At 39.5% G+C, this 21,700-nt stretch overlaps 1 protein-coding gene across 2 annotated transcripts in view; it reads left to right on the forward strand.

Annotated features, from left to right (window-relative positions):
* The window catches only part of LOC137645783 (RNA-binding protein with serine-rich domain 1-A-like), a 191,192-nt gene extending 181,536 nt beyond the window's left edge, over positions 1 to 9,656 (forward strand). For both annotated transcript variants that reach the window (XM_068378704.1, XM_068378705.1), the window contains one exon: positions 9,110 to 9,656. In XM_068378704.1, the coding sequence (XP_068234805.1) occupies positions 9,110 to 9,233 (124 nt within the window). In that variant the 3' untranslated portion in view covers positions 9,234 to 9,656. The remainder of the gene's footprint in view (positions 1 to 9,109) is intronic.
* The last annotated feature ends 12,044 nt before the right edge of the window (positions 9,657 to 21,700 follow it).

Here is a 21,700-nt window from a genome sequence, read left to right on the forward strand (position 1 = left end):
GAGGACGTTGACGGCAGAGGTTGGTATGCCGTCACGGCAAACTGAGGGTCGTCTATTGCCGTTGGCAACGATCCTTCTTCCTCCACTCAGGGAGGGTCCGCATGCTCTTCAGGGCCACCTTGTAGTAGGTCCTGTTAGGTGGATGTCCATGCCTTCTAGGGCCTTATTGATGTCCGAGTCAGTCTTCAGTGGAACGAAGGGGGACCGGAGCTGTTGCTGGGGCACCGCACTCGGCAGAGCCTTGGGGAACAGTAGGCACCTCAGGGAGTCATTGGGAAAGTATGGTCCAGGAGAGTTGTTTTGGAACCCTCTTACCCATTTGCAAAGGGTGTCCCTCGCTGTATCCCTAGTCTCTAGGGTAACTAGGGGGCTTCGCCGAAGCCGTTGGCCAGCAGGGTTGAGCAAGTGGGGCAACCCTTAGGGTCCCAATACCTTAGGACTCCTGTGACGATGCAGCAGGGGGCATGAGTCCTGCACAACGTATGACCACAGAAGTCTTTCCCCTTGTGGTTGCAGAACAACGCTTCGTACTTCTCCATAGGGTTATCCTGTAAAGGAAAATACCAAATGAGTATTTTTTGTTTTTTATATCAGTGATATAAAAGCATAAAGTTTATGGTAACAATAGTAATCACTATTGTTTATGGTAGCTTAGGATAGTAAGCTTGAAAGGAAATAGACAAGACATATCTGTATCTCCTCTCCCAGGCCATTGTTGAGACCTCCGTCTGTATTAATATTCAGTTTCCCTGATAGGGAGGATACAAGGTAAAGAAACTCTAGGAACTAGAGTTAGAGTTAGTAAATAGCTTATACTAACATTATCCACCTGTAGTATAATATTAATACCGTTCGGGTATTTTAAGTCCCTGATGATCAAGGAAAACCATCTGGGTGTTGAGGGAGTACTCAGCCTCAACAGAATATCATGATCTCAACAATCATCTGTGATAGGAAACACAGAGTATGTTGGAAAACATCTGTACTACTGTATAGTTGTATACAGTAGTTTTCCGGCAGACACTGCCGGTGTTGGGTTAGTACCTGACGGTGCTAACTGAGTGAGAGAGAGAAAGATTAAGGAAGGAGAATTTCTTACTGTTATGAATGAACATAACAGCTGGAAGTGTAGGAAGACTATAAGACTGCCTACTGTCTCCTTACCAGAATCAGATTCTGGCTCCCACCCATCCACAAAAGGTCTGTCGCCGGCAATGAATGTGGTTGGCAGCTCAAGAGAGAGCTGAGTACTTTCCAAAGTATGTTAGGTTTTCCACTGGAAGCCATCTCAATCTTCCCCCAATTTTATTAACTTCCTGTGAAGGAATGGAGTTTAGGGGGAAGGTGGCAGAGACAGCTAAACTAACTGCCGCCGGCAGGGTACCAGCCGGTAATGCAGTCATCCTAGCAAGCTGGGATGATTGTCAGAATACTGGTGAAAGAATCTTGTGACTGCATGACGTCACTAAACGACAGAGGGGGAAGGGGTTGAGGGTCTTACAGTTCATTGATATCAGAGGTGGCGGCAGGTATGCCGCCTTCCTCAAACAATGAACTGGGAAAGCATGGCTTCCTGTGCTGACGACATTGTCGTCGGCAAGACAAGGGCACCCTGAGGATGTCACTATCTGAATCAAAGCTGGGGGCAGTAAGAACATCGTTCTACTCGGGGAGGGAGGAAAGTTTTAGCCTCTTCTCTCAGAGAGAGAGAATAAATATTGAAATTTGTCTATAGATTCTAGAGAATGTAACATCTCATTCGAATCGAGAAGAAACGATAAGGCTAAGGCTAAACAAGTGGAATTACTTTACTAACGTATATATGAGCAAGAGTAGCCTTGCTCTGATAGGAGCCCTGGCCAAGGTAATCGGTACCACCAGGGCTCCCGCCTGCATACGATAAGTAAAGTCACATAATAGAAAAAGGAATAATTTTCATGCATGCAATATCACATCTTGGATAACTTGCCTAACTAGCTAATATAATAGCTTTAAAACTGGGAATTGTCGCCCTAGTAACTAAATAAAATGCGAAAATGTAACTGGCGACTGCAGTCATTAAATGACTGCCTCCGGTCTTGTCAACGTTCACCCAAACACTTAAATTATTGAAATTTAACTGTAAAAGGGAGGCTAAAATTATACACAGGAAATAATTAATACTCAACTTCTTTCCAGATGACAAAGATGCTTGGGATTGCATGCTGAAAATTCAAAAAGAAAAACTAGTCAAAAGCACTGGGCTAAGGGGGAGCACAACACTCTTAGCAGGCTACTAGAATAGGAATGGCGTCACGCTAGTAGTAGGGAAGGAGGTCCACCTGGTACCTAGAACAGCACCCCTTTCTTTTGCCACTCCTCCCCCTTACATCAAAGCGTTAAATCTATTCGGGGTGAAAATTGCCATGAGTCGTATCTAGAATACGTCCCCTCATGTTATGCGATATCCTTTATTGGATACTTGTGCCAGGAGTTACAATCCTGGAGACCTTTGGTTTAATTCTCTGGGAGTATCACTGTAGGAAATATCCCTTAGAAGGCTACCCTTCCATCAGGATGACATGGCCTGAGCCCCAAAAAATGAATTTATTACATATCAATAATAATTGTAAGTTTATATTATATATGGTGATTGTGAGTGCTTGTATGTCAATAGTTGAGTGTTTGAGGGTTGTCAAACTCCCCTATACAACTTTTTCTCAGTGTTAAGATGCTGGGTGATTTTAGGAAAAAAGTTTAGTCTTAAGACAAGGGAAATACGGTATATGAAATCTTGTCAAAATACGTAAATTTGCAGTAAGCGTTCACATAACAAATATTCTCTCTCTCTCTCTCTCTCTCTCTCTCTCTCTCTCTCTCTCTCTCTCTCTCTCTCTCTAACTGTACAGCTAAATATAGTTTTACAGAACTTCTTATCATAATATTGTTTTATCAGGTTGAATATGAAGTAGTATAGAAAGAAAAATAATTCATAAAACAAATAATTCTACAAATGTATAATGAGAAAGATGGCTGATAAATATGATGGAATACATTAGTCACATCAATCGCATGAAGTGGTTTCAGCCTCGTTGTTTTGCCTCACGATATGATAATTGTGGGAAACATGTTTAATCTAAACACAAGGAAACCTTTATGTTTGAATAACCCAAAGTACCTGTATCGGAGTATTGGCAATTTAAGCTAATTTTTTTATTGGCTGTTATTGATACCAGATACTCATGGTGGAGGCCAATACCAATACTGGTGTCATGACAGTGGTCAGTACCGATACCAATACTCACAAAAATGGCCGATACTTTCGGCACATATCTATTCTTTATTCTCAGAGAAATTTGTGATGAATTCCTACAGACTGATTCCCATCACATTTTCGGAGGAACATCCAGACCTGACATGTAGAAAATGTGCCTCCTCCTCTCAACGCCAAACCAAAGTACTCGAGAATAAGGTCAGGGAAAGGAAAGGAAAGACCTCAAGGCAAATCTGGAATCCGTTCTACCCAACAATGCCAGTCTCCAGTTGCAACTTTAGGTTTTTAGGGTCAAGTACCAAAGCAGTAGGCCCGAGCCTTCAGAAGCCACTTCTTAGACCCAGGATAGCCAGGATTCTTATGTTGACAACCTTGACCAGGAAGAGAGATTTTCAGACGGGGAGTCAGAGGTTTCAGCTTGGGATATTTCCCCTGCAGGCCCTAAGACTCATCTGTCTAAGGAAGAAGAGTCAGTGTCGAGCTTCATTCAGTCACCGGTGTTGAGGAAGCTTGGCCTTCTTCCCCAAAGGGTAGAAGATCTGTCTTTGACCTGTTGTGTAGCAAAGGACATATTTAAAAAGATAGGGGACAACGTTTCCAGGAAAACGGATTCTTTTGGATCTTCAAACTCCTCTCCCCTGATTCCTAACCTCATACCCAAGCAAAGGAAATAATACCGAGTGTTGGATGTTAACCCTTCTTCTCTTCCTCTAGATCTAGTGGTGGCAAAGCTGACCCTGGGTTGCTCATCAAACAGGCTCTCCTCCGTTACCGTATCTTTTCAAATAGGTGGAGGCTTCCAACATGGAGACAACAACAATACATTCTCTGCAGACTGCTTCCTCGATCAACAATTGGTTGTATACATTTGGCTATGTGGCCAGCACAGAGAATCTGTCAAACCCAAAGAAGTAGGAGGCTCTGAAGAATTTTATCTTTTAGGAGCCAAGGGTATGGAGTATCTTATGGTCCAGCTGACATCTCAATGGGCAAATTGAGTTCTGAAACGGCGATATGCTGTTACCACCAGATTCCATAAGAGGATAGGGCAGCCGAAGAGCATGAACTTGAGGAATGCATTGTTGGAGCACCCGTTTCTCTTTCCACGGGACCTCATCTCTGCAGCAACAGAGAACTGGCAGAAGGAAACACTGGACTTTGATGCAGAGGGCTGATTCTTTTTCACAGCCCAACCCTCTAACTCTGGTACAGCCAGACCACCGGTTGCCCTTACTACCAACAAATCCTCAGTTAACGAATTGAACATTCTTAAGAAGCATGCACAACTTTTTCAACCAGACAGGGTCAAGGCTGACCCAGGGGAGAAGAAAGAACATACGTTAGGACTGGTAGTTCCCCCACCTCACGACCAGTAGGGGGTTGCCTTTAAAAGAATTGGAGGTAGCTGTCATATGGGGAGGAGGATTAGACCATCCATGACCTGTGGTCTGGATACCACCTCCCATTCATCAATTCTGCCCCTCCTAATTCCCTTGCCGATAGCATCGTTGTCATACAAAGAAGGTTCAGACAGACATCAAGCCCTACAACAGGAACAACAGGATATCCAGATGATGATTAAAAAGAGACTCTCCAGAAAGTCGACAACAGGTCTTTTGGCTTCTACAGTCGATTCATTCTTGTCAATTGGTCTGTCTAGAGATTGGAGATCTGTCATCTACCTCTTAGTTCTGAACTTGTTCATCAAGCAGGCTAAGTTCAAGATGGAGACGGGGCCACAGCTGACCAAGCTGTCAGACCAGGAGACTTTATGGTCACTCTGGATCTGGAAGACACCTGCTTTCAAATCCTGATACATCTGGTGATCAGAAAGTTCTTGCATGTCTTACCAGACAGTCAAGTATTCCACTTCAAGGTCCTAGGACTGCTTCAGGGTGTCAACAGTGCCATAGGTCTTCACTAGGATCTTCAAACTGGTATCGTCTTGGGGCCCTACACCATCAGGATTCATCTGCTATGTTACTGGAACGACTAGCTGATCCTTGCGGACTTGGTAGACAGAATTTCTCATCTGCATCACGTCATCTCTTTTATCCAACAGCTCCAACTTATAGCACAACAATAGCAGGTGTTGCTGGAAAATCTAGCTTCAATGGGACGCCCAGTCTCCATATAAGAAAACTGCTATGGGATCTAGTCACCTTGAGCCCAGCATCGGGACAACCCCTTGATGTTGATCTAAGTGGGACCACACTCCAGGGAGGATCTTCTATGGTGGTTAGACCAGTGGTTAGTGTCAGGAAAGTGGTAGGAGATAGATTTTCTGAAACACATCAATTAATTTAGAGCTGAAGGCAGCAAAATTAGCAGCGGAATATTTTTGCCATCTTGTTCAGCAACACTCGGTGGTGTTGATGAGGGACATCACCACCATAGTGCCTTATCTGAAGAGGGGGGGGAGTGGTTAGTTTCCCATCACCTGTGCCATCTGGAAGTAGAGACAAATTAGTGGTCAGAGGGCAATGCAATCTCCCTCTTGTCTGTTTCATTCCAGGCAGAAGGAACATCATAGTAGATCAGCTGAGCAGGACAACTCCAATCATTGGTGGAGAATGACTTTGTGGGGTTCTCCAAACATCGACCTTTTTGCCACCTCTCTCAACACAGCTTCCCGTGTACTGCTCTCCAGTTCCAGATCCTGCAGCGATGTTCAAAGATGCTTTTTAATATCCGTTGGATGGGTTAAGACGTTTACACTTTTTCACCCTTCTGCCTTCTAAGAAAAGTTCTCAACAGAGTGAGAGAAACACCAAATCTCTCCACAACCCTGGTATTCACCGATGTGGCCACACTGGGAGTGAATTTTAGATCTTCGACATCTACTAGCAGAGATTCTGAGGAAACTCCCATGCATTCCATATCATCTGAAGCAGCCTCACACTGTTGGTTATCCAGCATCTCTTTGAGAGGTTTTTTGCTTAAGAGACAGCTTGATAGATGTCAGGGTACCTCCAAAATTTCTCGGCTTCAAGTTACCAGGCTAAATGGTCTGTCTTCTGTGGTTGGTGTTATGGGAGTGGTATTCATCTGCTTAAAGCCACTCTTCCCATAATTGCCGATTTTTTGTTATACCTTCATAATGAGAAACTTCTTCATTTCTGCAATAAAAGCTTATCGCTCAGCCTGGAGCTAAGTCTTGAGACTTAACGGGGTTGATGTTTCTTCTTCGGAGGAAATTCCTTACTTATACAGAACTGTGAGCAGTCTTGCCTTCCAGTCTAGGTTAGCCCCCAACTGGGAACATAGTTAAAGTTCCAAGCTCTTTGAAGAGTCCCCTTTATGAAACTCTTTGGTGCACTTCCAGTAGGTATCTTACCCTGAAGAAGGTGTTGCTTCTCGCCTTGGCATCTGCCAAGAGAATAAGTCAACTGCACGGGCTATCCTTCAACATCACCCATTGAAGGTGATGGAGGGAGGTCTCTCTGACCTTTGTCCCTAAGGTCATTCAGACCTAGAATCCTGCTTCTTCGGACACCAGGTTTTCATCATTTCAGGTGATTTTTTGTAGTAGTTTGGCCAGGGAACCAGCCACCTGTTGTGATATTACCGCTAGTGTGTCATGGCATTCTTTGACTGGCCGAACAGTATTACATTGGATCCCACTCTTTGGTTACAGCTCATTTTTTCTTTGCCTACATATACATCAAATAGTTTGGCCTATTCTTTCCACATTTTCCTGTCTTCATATACCTAACAATACAGATTACCAAACAGTTCTTCTTCACTCAAGGGTATAATTGCTGCAGTGTAATTGTTCAGGGGCTACTTTCTTCTTGTTAAGGGTAGAAGAGAGACTTTAGCTATGGCAAGCAGCTCTTCTAGAGAGGGACATTCCAAAATCAAACCATTGTTCTCTAGTCTTGGGTAGTGCCATAGCCTCTCCACTGTCTTTGGGTATAGTTCTCTTGCTTGAGGGTACACTCGATCACTATTCTATCGATTCCTTTTCCTCTTGTTATTTTCAAGTTTTTATTGTTAATATATGTTCGATTCATTTTAATGTTATTTTTAAACATCTCTTGTAATACATTTCCTTATTTCCTTTACTCATTGAGCTATTTTCCCTGTTGGAGCCCTTGGGCTTATAGCATTCTGCTTTTCCAACTAGGTTTGTAGGTTAATAAGTAATAATAATGATAACTAGTCTTCATGAGGTAACTATTTGCTGTTAAGGCGTAGAGGAGCTATCTTAAGCATACCAGGGTAACCAGACCTTGCCTGCATTACCTGTTTTTTAGCACATGGAAGACTAAGAACAAATTCTCAAAGAAGACCATGTTCTCATCAAGGCCTACAACGTCAGAGGCATTGCGGTGTCCTTGGCCTTTAAAGCAACTTCTGTGTCACAGGTTCTTAAATAGGGAGTCTGGAAGAGATAGGCCACCTTCACAGCCCATTGCCTGAGGAATGTGACTCATAGGACTATGGACAGAAATATTCTAGGTCCTGTAGTAGCTGCTCAGCAGGTGGTTTAGCTTCCTTGGCTCCTTAACAGGACTGATATCCACAGATCAAGAGCTGAGGTAACATTTTAGTGTAAGATGAAAGTGAAGAGTGACTGGTGTTCTTTTCATTTTAATCTTCCCCCTTTTTGGGTACAGCATCATAACTCACCAGCTTGGACTTCATCTGAGGTATGTAAGTTTGTTAGACTTTCAGCAAGAGGGTGTATGAACATCTTGAGTCTGCTTCCCCCATTTCTTACGAGGAAAAATGTGGTGAACCAAGCAAACACATTAATTTTTTGTTTGCAATTACAGTTTAGCGTTGAGTTTAGGACAGTGAAGTACAGCTCTAATCTCTCCTCCTTCCTACTTTGCATGGACAGTGATTACCATCAGCCATCTCTTGGTTCATGAGGTGTAGGAACTCAAGCCATCACATACAGTGCAAAGCCTGAGATTCCTGCCCTGGTTTTCTAGCCAGTTGGAACGGGGCCTCTTTTAGTAAAGGGAAAATTGTTATTTTAAAAATATGAATTTTTCCTAACTATGCCAACCTGAGTTCTTTACTCAAACTTTCCCACCTGCTCCACCCTCGAAATAAGTTCCCCCTGCAATTCAATTAAGGTTAGAATTAGCTGGAGGGCATGCCACCCTGCAGCCGACAGGATAACTGTCCTGCCTGTTATTTACTCCTTGTTACAAGTTTAACTGCCGTATTTCCATTCCAGCCTGTTATTCTATTCCTATAGTAAAGAACGCAGGTTTGTATACAGTAGTTAGGAAAAGTACAAATTATTTTTAAAATTTGTCATCTTTCGTTCTGTTGTTTACTAATGATACTTTTATCATCCGTTCTCTTTTTCTTTTTTAACTTATTGAACTACAAGTTGGGGTAAAGAGGTGAAGAAGAAGAGGTTAGTTTATAATTTTATCTTAAAAAGGGAACTCACAGGATATACAAGATACGTAAAATTATTTTTTATTGGTGAAAATTTGATGAATACAATACATGAGGTCACAAGTGTTACACAATTATATGCATGATTACTTTAATTTACTTACTTAATTTCAAGCTAAAAGATTATTATTTATAACAAAAAATCATTAAAAGGAAAAATTAAAACTGATCCACCCTCACAAATCCACTCTATACAGAGGAGTCCATGGTATAGATTTACATATGTGTATAAAACCGCAATTGACTGAGGGAGCGACATGTGAACTGTGATATAGCGAGGCATTATGCAAATAAGTTTTTAGAATTTTGATATTACATACAGTTTTACATTTTATATTGCAAAAAGTATACAGGATTTAAAAGTATTACATGGATTGTTTAATGCATTATAGTTAAGGAAGATATTCAAAGAAACACCATATTTTCTTGCAGAATGCGTCGCCGTTCACCACCGCCCATGCGTAGACGTTCTCCCATGCCCCGTAGGAGATCCCGGTCCCGTACACCACCAAGACGCCGCAGATATTCTAGATCATCATCATCATCATCTCGTTGATGAGCTGCTTTATCACATTAGTTACATTAGGTCAAACTGTTTTTCTCTTGCTTTAATTTTTTGTTTATCAATAACTAGAAAAAATGATTTAATTTCCATAAAATGTATGAAGATATTTTCCAAAACTTAGGATGTGTTAGAATTACTGTATTGCTTTCCCATAAGTATGTATGAAAGTTTTCATCAAATAATATAGTTTGTCTGTAATATTACTTTTGTGGGTTTAAATATCTCACACCAGAAAGTAAGGTTTGGTTTTTAGGTAAGGTAATTTCACCAGTTTGTAAGTACAGTAATTTTTTATCTTCTTTACTTGAATGAAATTCATAATTAACAGAAAGTGTTGTACATCAAAATCTGACTTTGCATTTGTATTTCATGCAGAACTCTTTTACGAGGAAATAAAAGACATTGATTACTGTATTTTGATTATTAATATCACCTTGATGTTTTAGTAGGTTGCAGAGCTAATATTTTAGTCTATGTAGCCTGAGGTTTTCCACTGAGCTATTTTAGCACTTCATAAACAAGAAAGTCTTCAACTTTTTCTTAAAATCATTATAACATCAGTCCTGATGTCAAGTGAGACCTTGTTATACAATCATGGGGCTGCATATTTGAAAGTTCTGGAGCCCATAGTCAGTGTGTATAATCTATGATAACTTGAAACCATCCCCAACTAGGCAAATGTTGGCACAATTTGCTAGCCACATGATGTGTAGCAAAGCTCAAGTATTTTGGACATCCTGTTCTGATAACTTGATGAATCATTGCACATTTTGAAAATTATTTTAGCTTTAATAAGCAGCCTGTTTAGGTAAGTCAGTATAGGGGTAATCCTTTCTCTGAATGTAACACCATTAATCAATCCTGCTTCTCTATTTATTATGTTTCGTAACTTGCTATATACTTTGAGTAAGTTATAATAGTTGCAATTGTCAATTCTGGTAATAAGACAATGAGTTACAGGTTTCTTAACAGAACATTCATCCAGATATTTCTTTACAATATCAATGTTTCCAAGATAATAGCCAGCGATTTTTACTAATTTATATTATTTATCTGAGAACCAAATTGTCATTAATATGAATTTGAATGTAACCAAGGTTACTTTGTTTTTCTTTACCACCACCATAAATTCACTTTTATTTTCACTTTCAGGTAGTCGTCGACTTAAAACCGAGGTAAGGTCCAGGCGATGTGTTGTGAGTCAATTTGAACGTATGTTGAACTTAAAAAGTGAAATTTCCATAGATTTATTATGATGCGTCAAAATTCGGTAATCATCTAAGTCATATTTTATCAATATTTTCTTACTGTGTAACATTAATTTTCTTGTTTCATAATACAGTATATCATATTATTATTATTATTACTAGCTACGCTACAACCCTAGTTGGAAAAGCAAGATGCTATAAGCCCAAGGGCTCCAACAGGAAAAAATAGCCTAGTGAGTAAATGATATAAGGAAATGAATAAACAATGAGAAAAAATTAACATATATAAACTATAAACCATAAAAGGACTTAATGTAAGCCAATTCAACATGAAAACATTTGCTTCAAGTTTGAACTTTTTAAGTTCTACTGATTCAACTGCCCAATTAGGAAGATCATTTCACAACTTGGTCACAGCTGGAATAAAACTTCTAGAATACTGTGTATTATTGAGCCACATGATGGAGAAGGCATGACTATTAGAATTAACTGGATGTATAGTATTATGAACAAGATGGAACTGTCCAGGAAGATCTGAATGTAAAGGATGGTCAGGTCAGAAATATGAAAAATCTTATGCAACATGCATAATAAACTAATTGAACGACAGTGCCAAAGATTAATATCTAGATCAGGAATAAGAAATTTAATAGACTACGTCTCTGTCCAACAAATTAAGATTAGAATCAGCAGCTGAAGACCAGACAGGAGAACAGTACTTGAAACAAGGAAGAATGAAAGAATTAAAACACTTCTTCAGAGTAGATTGATCATCAAAAGTCTTAGGATACTTTTTCAATAAGCCAATTTTTTGTGCAATTGAAGAAGACAAATTTAATGTTTCTCTAAAGTAATTTTTTTTGTCGAGAATCACACCTGAAATTTTAAAAGTAATTCAAAGTTGAAGAAACATCATCAATGCCGAGATCCGGATGTTGAGGAGCCACTGCCCTTGACCTACTTACAACCACTGAGACTTTCAAGATTCTACTTCATATCCCATAATTTGCATCAAGCACTAATTTTAGCTAGATCTCTAAAGGGATTCAGCAACCCCAGGTCTATGTTCCGGAGGTGGAATTGATCCAAAGAGAGTAGCATCATCTACATATGCAACTAACTTGTTTTCTAGGCCAAACCACATGTCGTGTATATAGTATGAAAAGTAAGGGGCCAAGAACACTACCCTGTGGAACACCAGATATCACATTCCTATACTCACTATGGTGCCCATCAGCAACAACTTTTTGAGAACTATTTCTTAAAAATTATATAATAATGCTAAGAAACGACCCACCCACTCCCAACTGTTTGAGTTTGAAAATAAGGGCCTCATGATAAACACGTTCAAAGGCAGCACTAAAATCAAGGCCAATCATACGAACTTCCTGACCACAATCAAGGGATTTCTGTAGAGCATTGGAGATTGTAGGAAGGCATCACATGCTCCAAGGCCTTTACAAAAAACTAAATTGCAAACTAAGGAACAGAGGATTACCTTCAGCAAACCTATTAAGACGTTTTGCCAGAAGACGTTCAAAACCTTTAGATAATATGGGAGTTACTGTATTGAAATTGGGTGGTAATCAGTTGAACTTGAACTACCACAAAAACATTTGCGGGGTGTAGTAACATTACCAATTCTTCAACAAGTGTTAAAAGCTTCTCTTCTTGCTAACTTGCACAAAATAACAGATAACATTGGAGCTAAGAAATCTGCAGTCTTTATAAAAAAAACAAGGAAAAAAACCATTTGGGTCTTCACCTCCATAAGCATCAAGGTCCATCAACAGAGCTTTAATTTCACAAGATCAAAAAGCTAAACTGGTTAGTTTAGCCTCAGGAAAATAAGAATGAGGAAATTTGAGTTTCTCATTACACTGTTTACTGTCAAACACATCAGACAAAAGGATTGCCTTTTCCTTTGGACAGTGAGTGACTGAGCCATCTGGTCCAAGTAAAAGAGGAACTGTTGCATCAACACCAAAGAGTACAGATTTAAGGGTAGTCCACCACTTATGTTCCTGGGTTGTACCAGAAAAGGTTTCTTTTATGGTTAAATTGTATTCCTTTTCAGTTGAAGCATAAAAACTGAGCAAAAGCTCTAAGCTGAATGTAGTTATTCCAGGTCAAATCTGATCTGTTACCCTTCCAAAGATGATAGGCCTCCGGCTTCTCCAAATAAGCAACGACTACAATCATCACTGAACCACGGTTTGTCCTTCACTTGGTACCTTGGCACACAAGAAGGGATACGCCTGTCAATTTTGTTGACAAGATTCTCATTCAAAGGGACAACAGGATCAACACTACTAACAATTGTGACAAATTCATACACAAAAGATCATGCAAAATCCTGTTCCAGTCTGCTTGAGGTTTCATATAAATCTTACATGAGAATGATACATTAGGGAGAGGCTGCTCAGTCTTCATTATTGATGAAGTCAATGCATGATCAGATGTCCCAACTGGAGACCCAACCTTACCTGTTATAATACCAGGGGAGTCACAGCGTATATGAGGTCCAAGCAGATACCAGACCTGTGAGTAGCTTCACTAATTATTTGCTCACAGCCTTATTCAGAGGCAAAGTTTAAAACTCTTGAAGCCATGGTGATTGCTAGGAGAAACAGAACTTTACCATTCCCTATGGTGAGCATTGAAATCACCAACATAGACAAAAGAGGTCTTTCTATTGTCTTGTATCTTAGCTATAATGATAAGTAGACAATCAAAGATAGAATCATCCATGTCTGGATTCTGGTAGATTGAACACAAATAGAAGTTATTCCTGCCACAAACTCTATTAAAGCATTTTCGAATTCTATTTTTCAGTTTCAGAAGCATTTTAACAATCAAGAATTACCAACTTTTTTTTGTTCACCTTTGGTTGTGATCAGCTTATCTCAAGGTCCAGCTAATGTATCGAAAAATGTGCACATACATATACAAGACAAGGCGTATCGTTTATATTTTCTTAACCTACTCAAAATATCTTCATAATGAATGTTATATCAGCACCAATATGTTACAGGATATCGTTTGCATAGTTAGTTTATAGTCATTAATATTAATTATCATATGAATACTTTCTTTCTGTGTTTGTACATACATACATATACCAAAGGCACTTCCCCCAATTTTGGGGGGTAGCCGACAACAACAAGAAACAAAACAAAAAGGGGACCTCTACTCTCTACGTTCCTCCAGCCTAACCAGGGACTCAGCCGAGTTCAGCTGGTACTGCTAGGGTGCCACAGCCCAACCTCCTACATTTCCACCACAGATGAAGCTTCATACTGCTGAGTCCCCTACTGCTGCTACCTCCGCGGTCATCTAAGGCACCGGAGGAAGCAGCAGGGCCTACCGGAACTGCGTCACAATCGCTCGCCATTCATTCCTATTTCTAGCACGCTCTCTTGCCTCTCTCACATCTATCCTCCTATCACCCAGAGCTTTCTTCACACCATCCATCCACCCAAACCTTGGCCTTCCTCTTGTACTTCTCCCATCAACTCTTGCATTCATCACTTTCTTTAGCAGACAGCCATTTTCCATTCTCTCAACATGGCCAAACCACCTCAACACATTCATATCCACTCTAGCCGCTAACTCATTTCTTACACCCGTTCTCACCCTCACCACTTCGTTCCTAACCCTATCTACTCGAGATCTGTGTTTGTATGGGTAGATAATATTTAAATCTTCAGACAGTTAGTTTTTAGTCCATTATCAAGTTCATATTTCATTAGACATTATTGTGTTTAATTGTGATTTATTAAGTTTTCTATTTTGGAAGCATTTCAATACTCAGCAATCACTTTTTTTTACTTTAGGTAAGCATTAGCTGATCTCAAGGTCATGCTACCATATTGCGATTGTGTGCATATACTGTACATCTAAGTATCGTTTATATAATTTCTTGACTTATTCAGAATATCTTTATAATGAATATTACATCAGCACTAATATGTTATAGAAGTGTACGTTCTCTCTCTCTCTCTCTCTCTCTCTCTCTCTCTCTCTCTCTCTCTCTCTCTCTCTCTCTCTCTCTCTCTGAACAGGATTTTTCTTTAGACATTATTAAAAATACTTGGTATTGTTACTTGATGTTTCGATAATGATACAAAGTATCAAATAGAAATCACTTGATTTGGCACTCACCTTCCACTAGAAATATGACGTCAGCAGATATACAATACTGTACTTCTTTTACTAAATTTACAGTAAACAATACTGTAGGCTACTATTACAGGTCACTGAAATACTGTGTATCGCTACTCGATGTTTCGATGATGGGAATAATGAAATTACATGGTAATGAAACGATTTGCCACTTGCCACCCGCCAGAAATAGGACGTCCCTATACGTGCACGCCCGACAAAGAATTGCTTGCAAAATATGTAAAACCCTCCTGTTGTTCTTGCAAGAAAAAATTCTGACACTTCAGAATGTATTGGTGCGTACAACCACATTTCTTGTCATGAGGAGTCACATACAGGCAGCGTTAGAAAAATGGAGAACTGTTTTGCAATATTCCCTGATCCACCATGCAGTTTTCAAGGGCTTTGGCCTTCAGAGGGAGCTGCGTTCAAACACGTCGGGTGCAAGGAACGCCTTTAGGGCCTTTTCGCCGATTAGGACCACTCGCAAACTCTTATACCCAATGGGAACACAGCTGCGTCCAAACATGTCGGGTGCAAGGAATGCCTTTAGGGCCTTTTCCCCAATCAGGGCCACCCGCAAACTCTTATACCCAAAAGGAACCGATGCATGCACAACCCATTTAAGCCCCCCAACCTAGTCTTTAGAGGAAGGGGACCGGCTGGAAGAGGGAAATGCTGATCCCATTGTTCCCCCTCTCCTGATACCGAGAGTAGGGGGATGCTTGTCTTGCCATTGGGCAGCCTGGCAGTGAGACAGGGCCGACCCTTGGGTGTGAGTGTATTTCAAAACAGTTATTTGCTACCTCTTTTGAACCGTGGGCCCCCTATCTCACTTACCGAGCGTTCTCATGTATTTTTTCCAATAAACCCTGGCCTTGCGGAAGGAGGTATAAGGAATGTTGAGGAAGAATGCCCTCAAAGTTGTTTGAAACGAGTCTCTGGGCTTCTACAGTTGACTTACTGGGGGAGAAGTCAACTTGGGTCTGGAGACCAGACATCGACCTCTATCCACAGAACAAATTTGTACTGTATGTCAAACGATGTTCAGGATGGAAACAATACTTTGCATGCTTAGTTCCATCAAAGAAGTAGGCTTCATGCCTTCAGTAGATCTGAAGGGTTTGTACCTCCTCTTCTACCTTTAGAGTGCGGTGTACCTTTTCAAGACTTTATGCTTTGGTAGTAGCTTAGGCCTATTTGCAAGGGATATGTCTGTTGATGTATCTCAACGATTGTCTGATCCTTGCCTACTCTGTGTGAGGCAGTTGCTGCAGGATTTAGATTGGCTTCTCACATTTTGTCGCAGTCTGAGTACTGTGTAAAACTTTTCGAATCTCATACCAAAGAAGAGGTTGATGTACTTGGGCATGTTGATAGACACAGTAGCAACAAGAGCCTGTCCAAGTCAGTATTCCAATCTATTAGCAAGGGATATGTCTGTTGATGTTTCTCAACGATTGTCTGAGCCTGCCTACTCCGTGTAAGGCAGTTACTGCAAGATTGAAATTAGCTTCTCACATTTTCACAGTCTGAGTACTGTGTAAAACTTTTCGAATTTCATACCAAAGCAGAGGCTGAAGTACTTTTGCATGTTGATAGACACTGCAGCAACAAGGGCCTGTCCAAGTCAGTATTCCCAGCTTGGTGCTGGCAGAGTTTTCTTGCCCACCTTTCCATGCTGGAGATGCTCATTCCCCATAAGCAACTTCATAAAATTCTTCAGTGGTTTTTGAAGGATCACTGGTTAGCCTACAAGGATCACCCAAACCTTCCTTTCCACTGGGGTTGATCTTACATGGTGGTTGAATAAGAAAAACCTCACCAGGGGAGTTATATACGACTCCCCCCTTACAAACATGCAGCTGTTTTCATATGCATCAAAGGGTGGGTGGATTGCAAACCTGTGTGGTCAGAAGAAGAGGAGCATCTACACATCAACACCCTAGAAATACTAGCATCGTTTCTAGCACTGCAAGTATTTAAAGAATATTTGAGGAGGCACTCAAGTGTGTTGATGAGCGATAACATCTCTGTAGTAGCTTACTTAAACAAGTAAGGAAGCAAGGTTTTGCATCCCCTTTAAAAGCTGATAAAGCAGATGCACATGTAAGAGATGTTCCATGCCATTGAGTTGTCGGCCAGGTACATGCCAAGCAAGTGGAATGTACTAGCAGACACTCTGTTGCCAGAGGCAGGTTGAAGGGTTAGAGTGGTCCTTGCATCATTGCATAGCTGAAAGGCTTCTTGCTCTGTGGGGTTCTTTGGGATTAATCTGTTTTGCCATGCGGCTAAACAGGAAACTCCCCGTTTTTTCCTCCACCATTCTAGACTTGTAGGCTGTGTTTGAAAATGCCTTCCAACACCTGTGGGATCACCTGGATGTCTATGACTTTCCTCTGCCTGCTGATCAACTGAGTGTTGATTACACCAGGACCTAGGATGACTCTGGTGGCTCCCAGATGCCCACAAGCCGAGTGGTATCCCAATCTGTCAGCACTTCTAGTTGAGGTTCTGAGAGACCTACCCTAAAGGTCCAGAACTCTGTCAGCTGCATCTTCAGAGATACCACCAATCCATGTAGTGGATGGAACTTCACTGTTGGAGATTATCCAGCATCTCCTCTGAGCAAAAGGGTTTCTTGTGAGACACTGCACGGCAAATTTCTGGAAACCTGCGATGGTACTCTGCAGGTATCTACCAGGGAAAGTGGACCATCTTCTGCCAGTGGTGACATAGAAGGGATACTTCTTCGATTCAAGCATCTATAGCACAAATCGCAGATTTCCTCATTTTCCTTTGCAGAAATGCATCCAAGTCGTGGCTGTCAAAGGCTACCATTCAGTATGGTCTTTTGAGTGAGGGGTATTATTATAATTCTTACTAGCTAAGCTACAACCCTAGTTGGAAAAGCAGGATACTATAAACCCAAGAACTCTTAACAGTGAAAAATACCCTAGTGAGGAAAGGAAATAAGAAAATAAATAAATTACAAGAGAAGTATTGAACAATTAAAATAAAATATTTTAAGAATAGTAACAACAATACAATAAATCTATAAAAACTTAAAAAAAACACCTGAGGAAGAGAAATAAGATACTGTAGAATAGTGAGCCCAAGTGTACCCTCAAGCAAGATATAGACATCTCGTGAGAGTTGTCTATACTCATGAGGAGCTTCGAGCAGTCTCGCAGAGTAGGACGTAACCCTGGTTCTCAAGGTTGTTACACGTACCATGTTTAAGCCACTTTGCAAGTTCAAGAACAGCACTTCAGACCATACACTGATAAGTTTATGAGCACTACAGTTTCAAAAGAGGACTTTTACCATGCTGGCAAGAAAGTTCTTGTTACCCTGTATGGTGGTAGCAGATGGTCAAAAAATGTGTTTGCTACATGTGTTTCTTCCATTCATGTGCACATACTTCCTCCATATCAGCATCTACTCTATCTGCTTGCTACCTCAATGCATGTGAATATTATCAAGTCCATGAGTGGATGGGAGAACAAGATTAGGGACCAAAAGGCTAGTTTAAACTTCACACAACGCATATGACAGGTTTGGCAGAACTGAAAGCTTTGCTTAGGGTGTTTAAATGTGACTGCAAAGGAATCAGATTTAGGATGTCGGATCAGCTTTTGTAACATAAATTTGTCGAACATTCAGGCCTAGGTGTACAATCAAGGTCTTCTCAAATAAAGGCCTGGTCAGTGTTGGGGTAAAAAAGGTCTGATGTCACTCGAGTAGCGCTTGCCTAGTCCTAGTCTATTTCTTTCAAGTTTTCTGCTGTTAATTATCAAAAATCTTATTGTTTTGAACCCATAATCTTTTGTTTCACAAAATTACAAATCAGAATGTTGTAAAGTGTCTTCACTTAACAAATTATCCAGTGATGAGGTACCATTGCCAGTGGAGTCATGTGATGTTGGTCATAATTCAGAAATAAAAATGAAAAAGGAAATGTGGAAATTAACTAATGACCTTAAAAACAACTATTTCTCAATATAAAACAATATCTTCTGTGAAGATAGGCTTTGAGCAAACAGAAAAAGAAAATTGCTAACATTGACAGAAAAAAACAAAACAAATATATACTGTCAAATGCTTCAGGTAAAGAAAATACACAAAATCAGGTGTTTTGGGGTAATTTTGAAAAGAACATTGTTAGTTTCATTTAAAAAGGCTGTTTTATGTTTACATGTTGGTATTTTATCTTTTTTAAATAAAATCATGTTAGAATGATTCTGCTAATTTTACTATGCCTAATCCAAACCACATAATGCACTGTAGCTGTTTAACAAAAAGAAGATAACCATAAGAAGCAAAGTGGCAGAAGCACAATTTCGTATTGATAATGATGATTTTTAACCATCAACTTCAATGATGAGGAGATAACCTAGAAAAAACCTAGTTGTATTCTGGAATTAGGATACAGCCACAAGAAAGTTCTATTCCATTTCCCTTTTATTTATTGATTTTGATAATTGCCCTCTGGTGTGCATGGTCTCCCCTTGGCCAAACTCATTTTTTGTCGGTCTTCACACACCTCCGACCTCTACTTGCGGCGGCGTCATCCACCACAGACCAGTGTGATCAAGCCTTCGAGACAGCCTTTGTACAGTAGGCATTCTTATACAGTTCTGTATCAGAAAACAGTAAAGAAAAATGCACGTTGAAAATCAGCAAAATGTTAACCCTAATAAATAAACGTCTCAGTAATCAGTCCCTTCACAAATGAGAATTCAATTCTAAAATAAATGAAAAGATGGATGTTGCATTGAAAGTAAAATTAAATTCATGGCGAAGCATCATGAAGTTATTTATAACTACAATACATATAACCTGGTTACAGTGCCAATATCACACACACCTTTCAGCCAAGATATATTGCAATAATGGTCAGTTTGTGTATTGTTATTTTATTTTATTCAATCAGTTTTAAAGATATTGTCATGAAATTAGGTAACACAACACAAGCTATACAAGTAATGTTTTTACCAAGGGTTGAAAACAAAATGTTGATGGTTGGTTACTGGAATGTTGCTAAATTTTCAAAAGAAATTGTTTATGTTATACCACTTTTTTTTCTCCGAGATACTAGACCCCATAGTTCTTAACCAGGGGGTATCCATGCCCCAAAAGTTGAGGGTATGGGACTCGATCTCTGGGTACTGGTATTCATTAAATTAATGTAATAATTCAATATTGGGTAAAATGATAGATTAGGAAGTTTCCCTTCACAACTACATATCTCTGTGAAACAGGATTCTCTTCATTATTAAATGTGAAATCAAAATGGAAAAATTTACTTGTGTCAGATGACATAAGAGTAGATTTGTCAGTGAGTGTACCATGATTCCATGCTTTGATTCCATAAAACCAACAGCTAATATCTCACTAGATTAGTAAAATTGTGTTTTATGTAGTCAATGTGCTGAAAAGGTTGCACATTCATGTTTTCTTTCTTTTAGTGTGATAAAACGTAACTGTAAGAAGTAAAGTTGCTGATTCATGATCTGAAACAAGTGAATCAAAGTTATATTGTAAAATAGATGTAGCTGTTTGTATATTTTTCATGATTTTACTTTGCTTTCAGTAAACAAATATGATAAAGACATCAATGTTTATTAATGTATTTCATGTTTTATTCCTAGATATTGAAATCTAAAGTACAGTAAATTCAAGTTATTGACATATTCGGAAGACACTGACAAAAATTAGGATTGGTGATAATCATTTTGACCGTCAAGTGAAAGGGGGGGGGGGTTGTGGTATGGGACCATATTATGCAATCCATAGGGGGTCTGGAATCGTCAAAAGGTTAAGAACCCCTGCATAAGGCATACGGTTTAAATTCCTCCAAAACTAATGTGTTAAAATTAGTTCTAGGCAAAATAAAAGTATACTTTACTGGACTATATTTCTTATTCCGATTAACTGGACACGAATCAGAAATCTACAAACAGTGAGGAACTGAGGGTGGGAAACTATATGAATTGATTCTCTATTGTTGTTGAGTTCTCTATCTAAGAAAATTAGTTATTGAGGAAATGAATACACTGGCGAAGACTAATAAACGACTGATTCATGCTACTTACAAAACTATAAGCGTAGTAACAGAAAAATGAACGCGCGGATTAACAAATTAACATAAAAATAGCAAGTCTACTTCTTAAACTTGATATTCTATTAAACAATAAATAATGCAGCTCTAAAATACTTATTTAATCAAAAGCATAAGTATATATACTTATACTTCTCAAACGAAATTATCTTGTTTTAATAAGCATTATCAGATTATTCTAATCAATAAATGAGATGACATGAACGTATACTTATACATGAACCTCTAATAATTTGGATTTTGACATGTTCCAACAAATAGGCTACTGACCATTTGAATATCTCCTCTGAAACTTGTCTTGATTTTGTAAATTTGATCAGAAATCCTTGGTCCTGAAGAACTCTGCCGAGACTAGCAAGTCCAAATAGGCAATAACTTACTATACAACTGCAGTAAATTAATCGCAGACTTCTCTAGTTTTGTGAATACCCTTAATACTTGTATTATTTAGAATGAATAGCTTTACTTTGAACCTGTACTGACTTCTAATAGAAAACCTCAGGTAAAGCCGAAAGTGAGAAGCAACAGTGATATGCCAATACGAATCATGAGATCTATAATACAGGTCCAGACCCCTTGCTGTAGTAATTGGTTTACTTGCTCTATGGTTGTCCTTTTGAACACATAACAGCTGATGCGTTTGTAAAGACGAGAGGGGTCAAGGATTACTCTTCTCTTAATAGAATCCTTTTTCAGGGCACTTCAATCTCCATGGAATTTTAGAAATCTACATTTCTCTGTCTCTCACTTCCAAAATTTTATTGTCAAAATGGGTGTATAGTTAAATTTTGTTCAGAACAAAATTTTTGTCTTTAAAGGGATTTGGAATTTTCCATGACAAGCCCACCCTATTTGAGATTGTTCAGTTTGCACCACGGTTGAGCTACTTGGTTCCCACTAGAAAAAGTAGATAATATTTTGTTCAGCAATGGGGGACAACCCTTAACTTAAAAGAATTTATT

The sequence above is a fragment of the Palaemon carinicauda genome, chromosome 8 (genome assembly GCF_036898095.1).
Source record: "Palaemon carinicauda isolate YSFRI2023 chromosome 8, ASM3689809v2, whole genome shotgun sequence".
In the NCBI taxonomy this organism is placed as follows: Eukaryota; Metazoa; Arthropoda; class Malacostraca; order Decapoda; family Palaemonidae; genus Palaemon; species Palaemon carinicauda.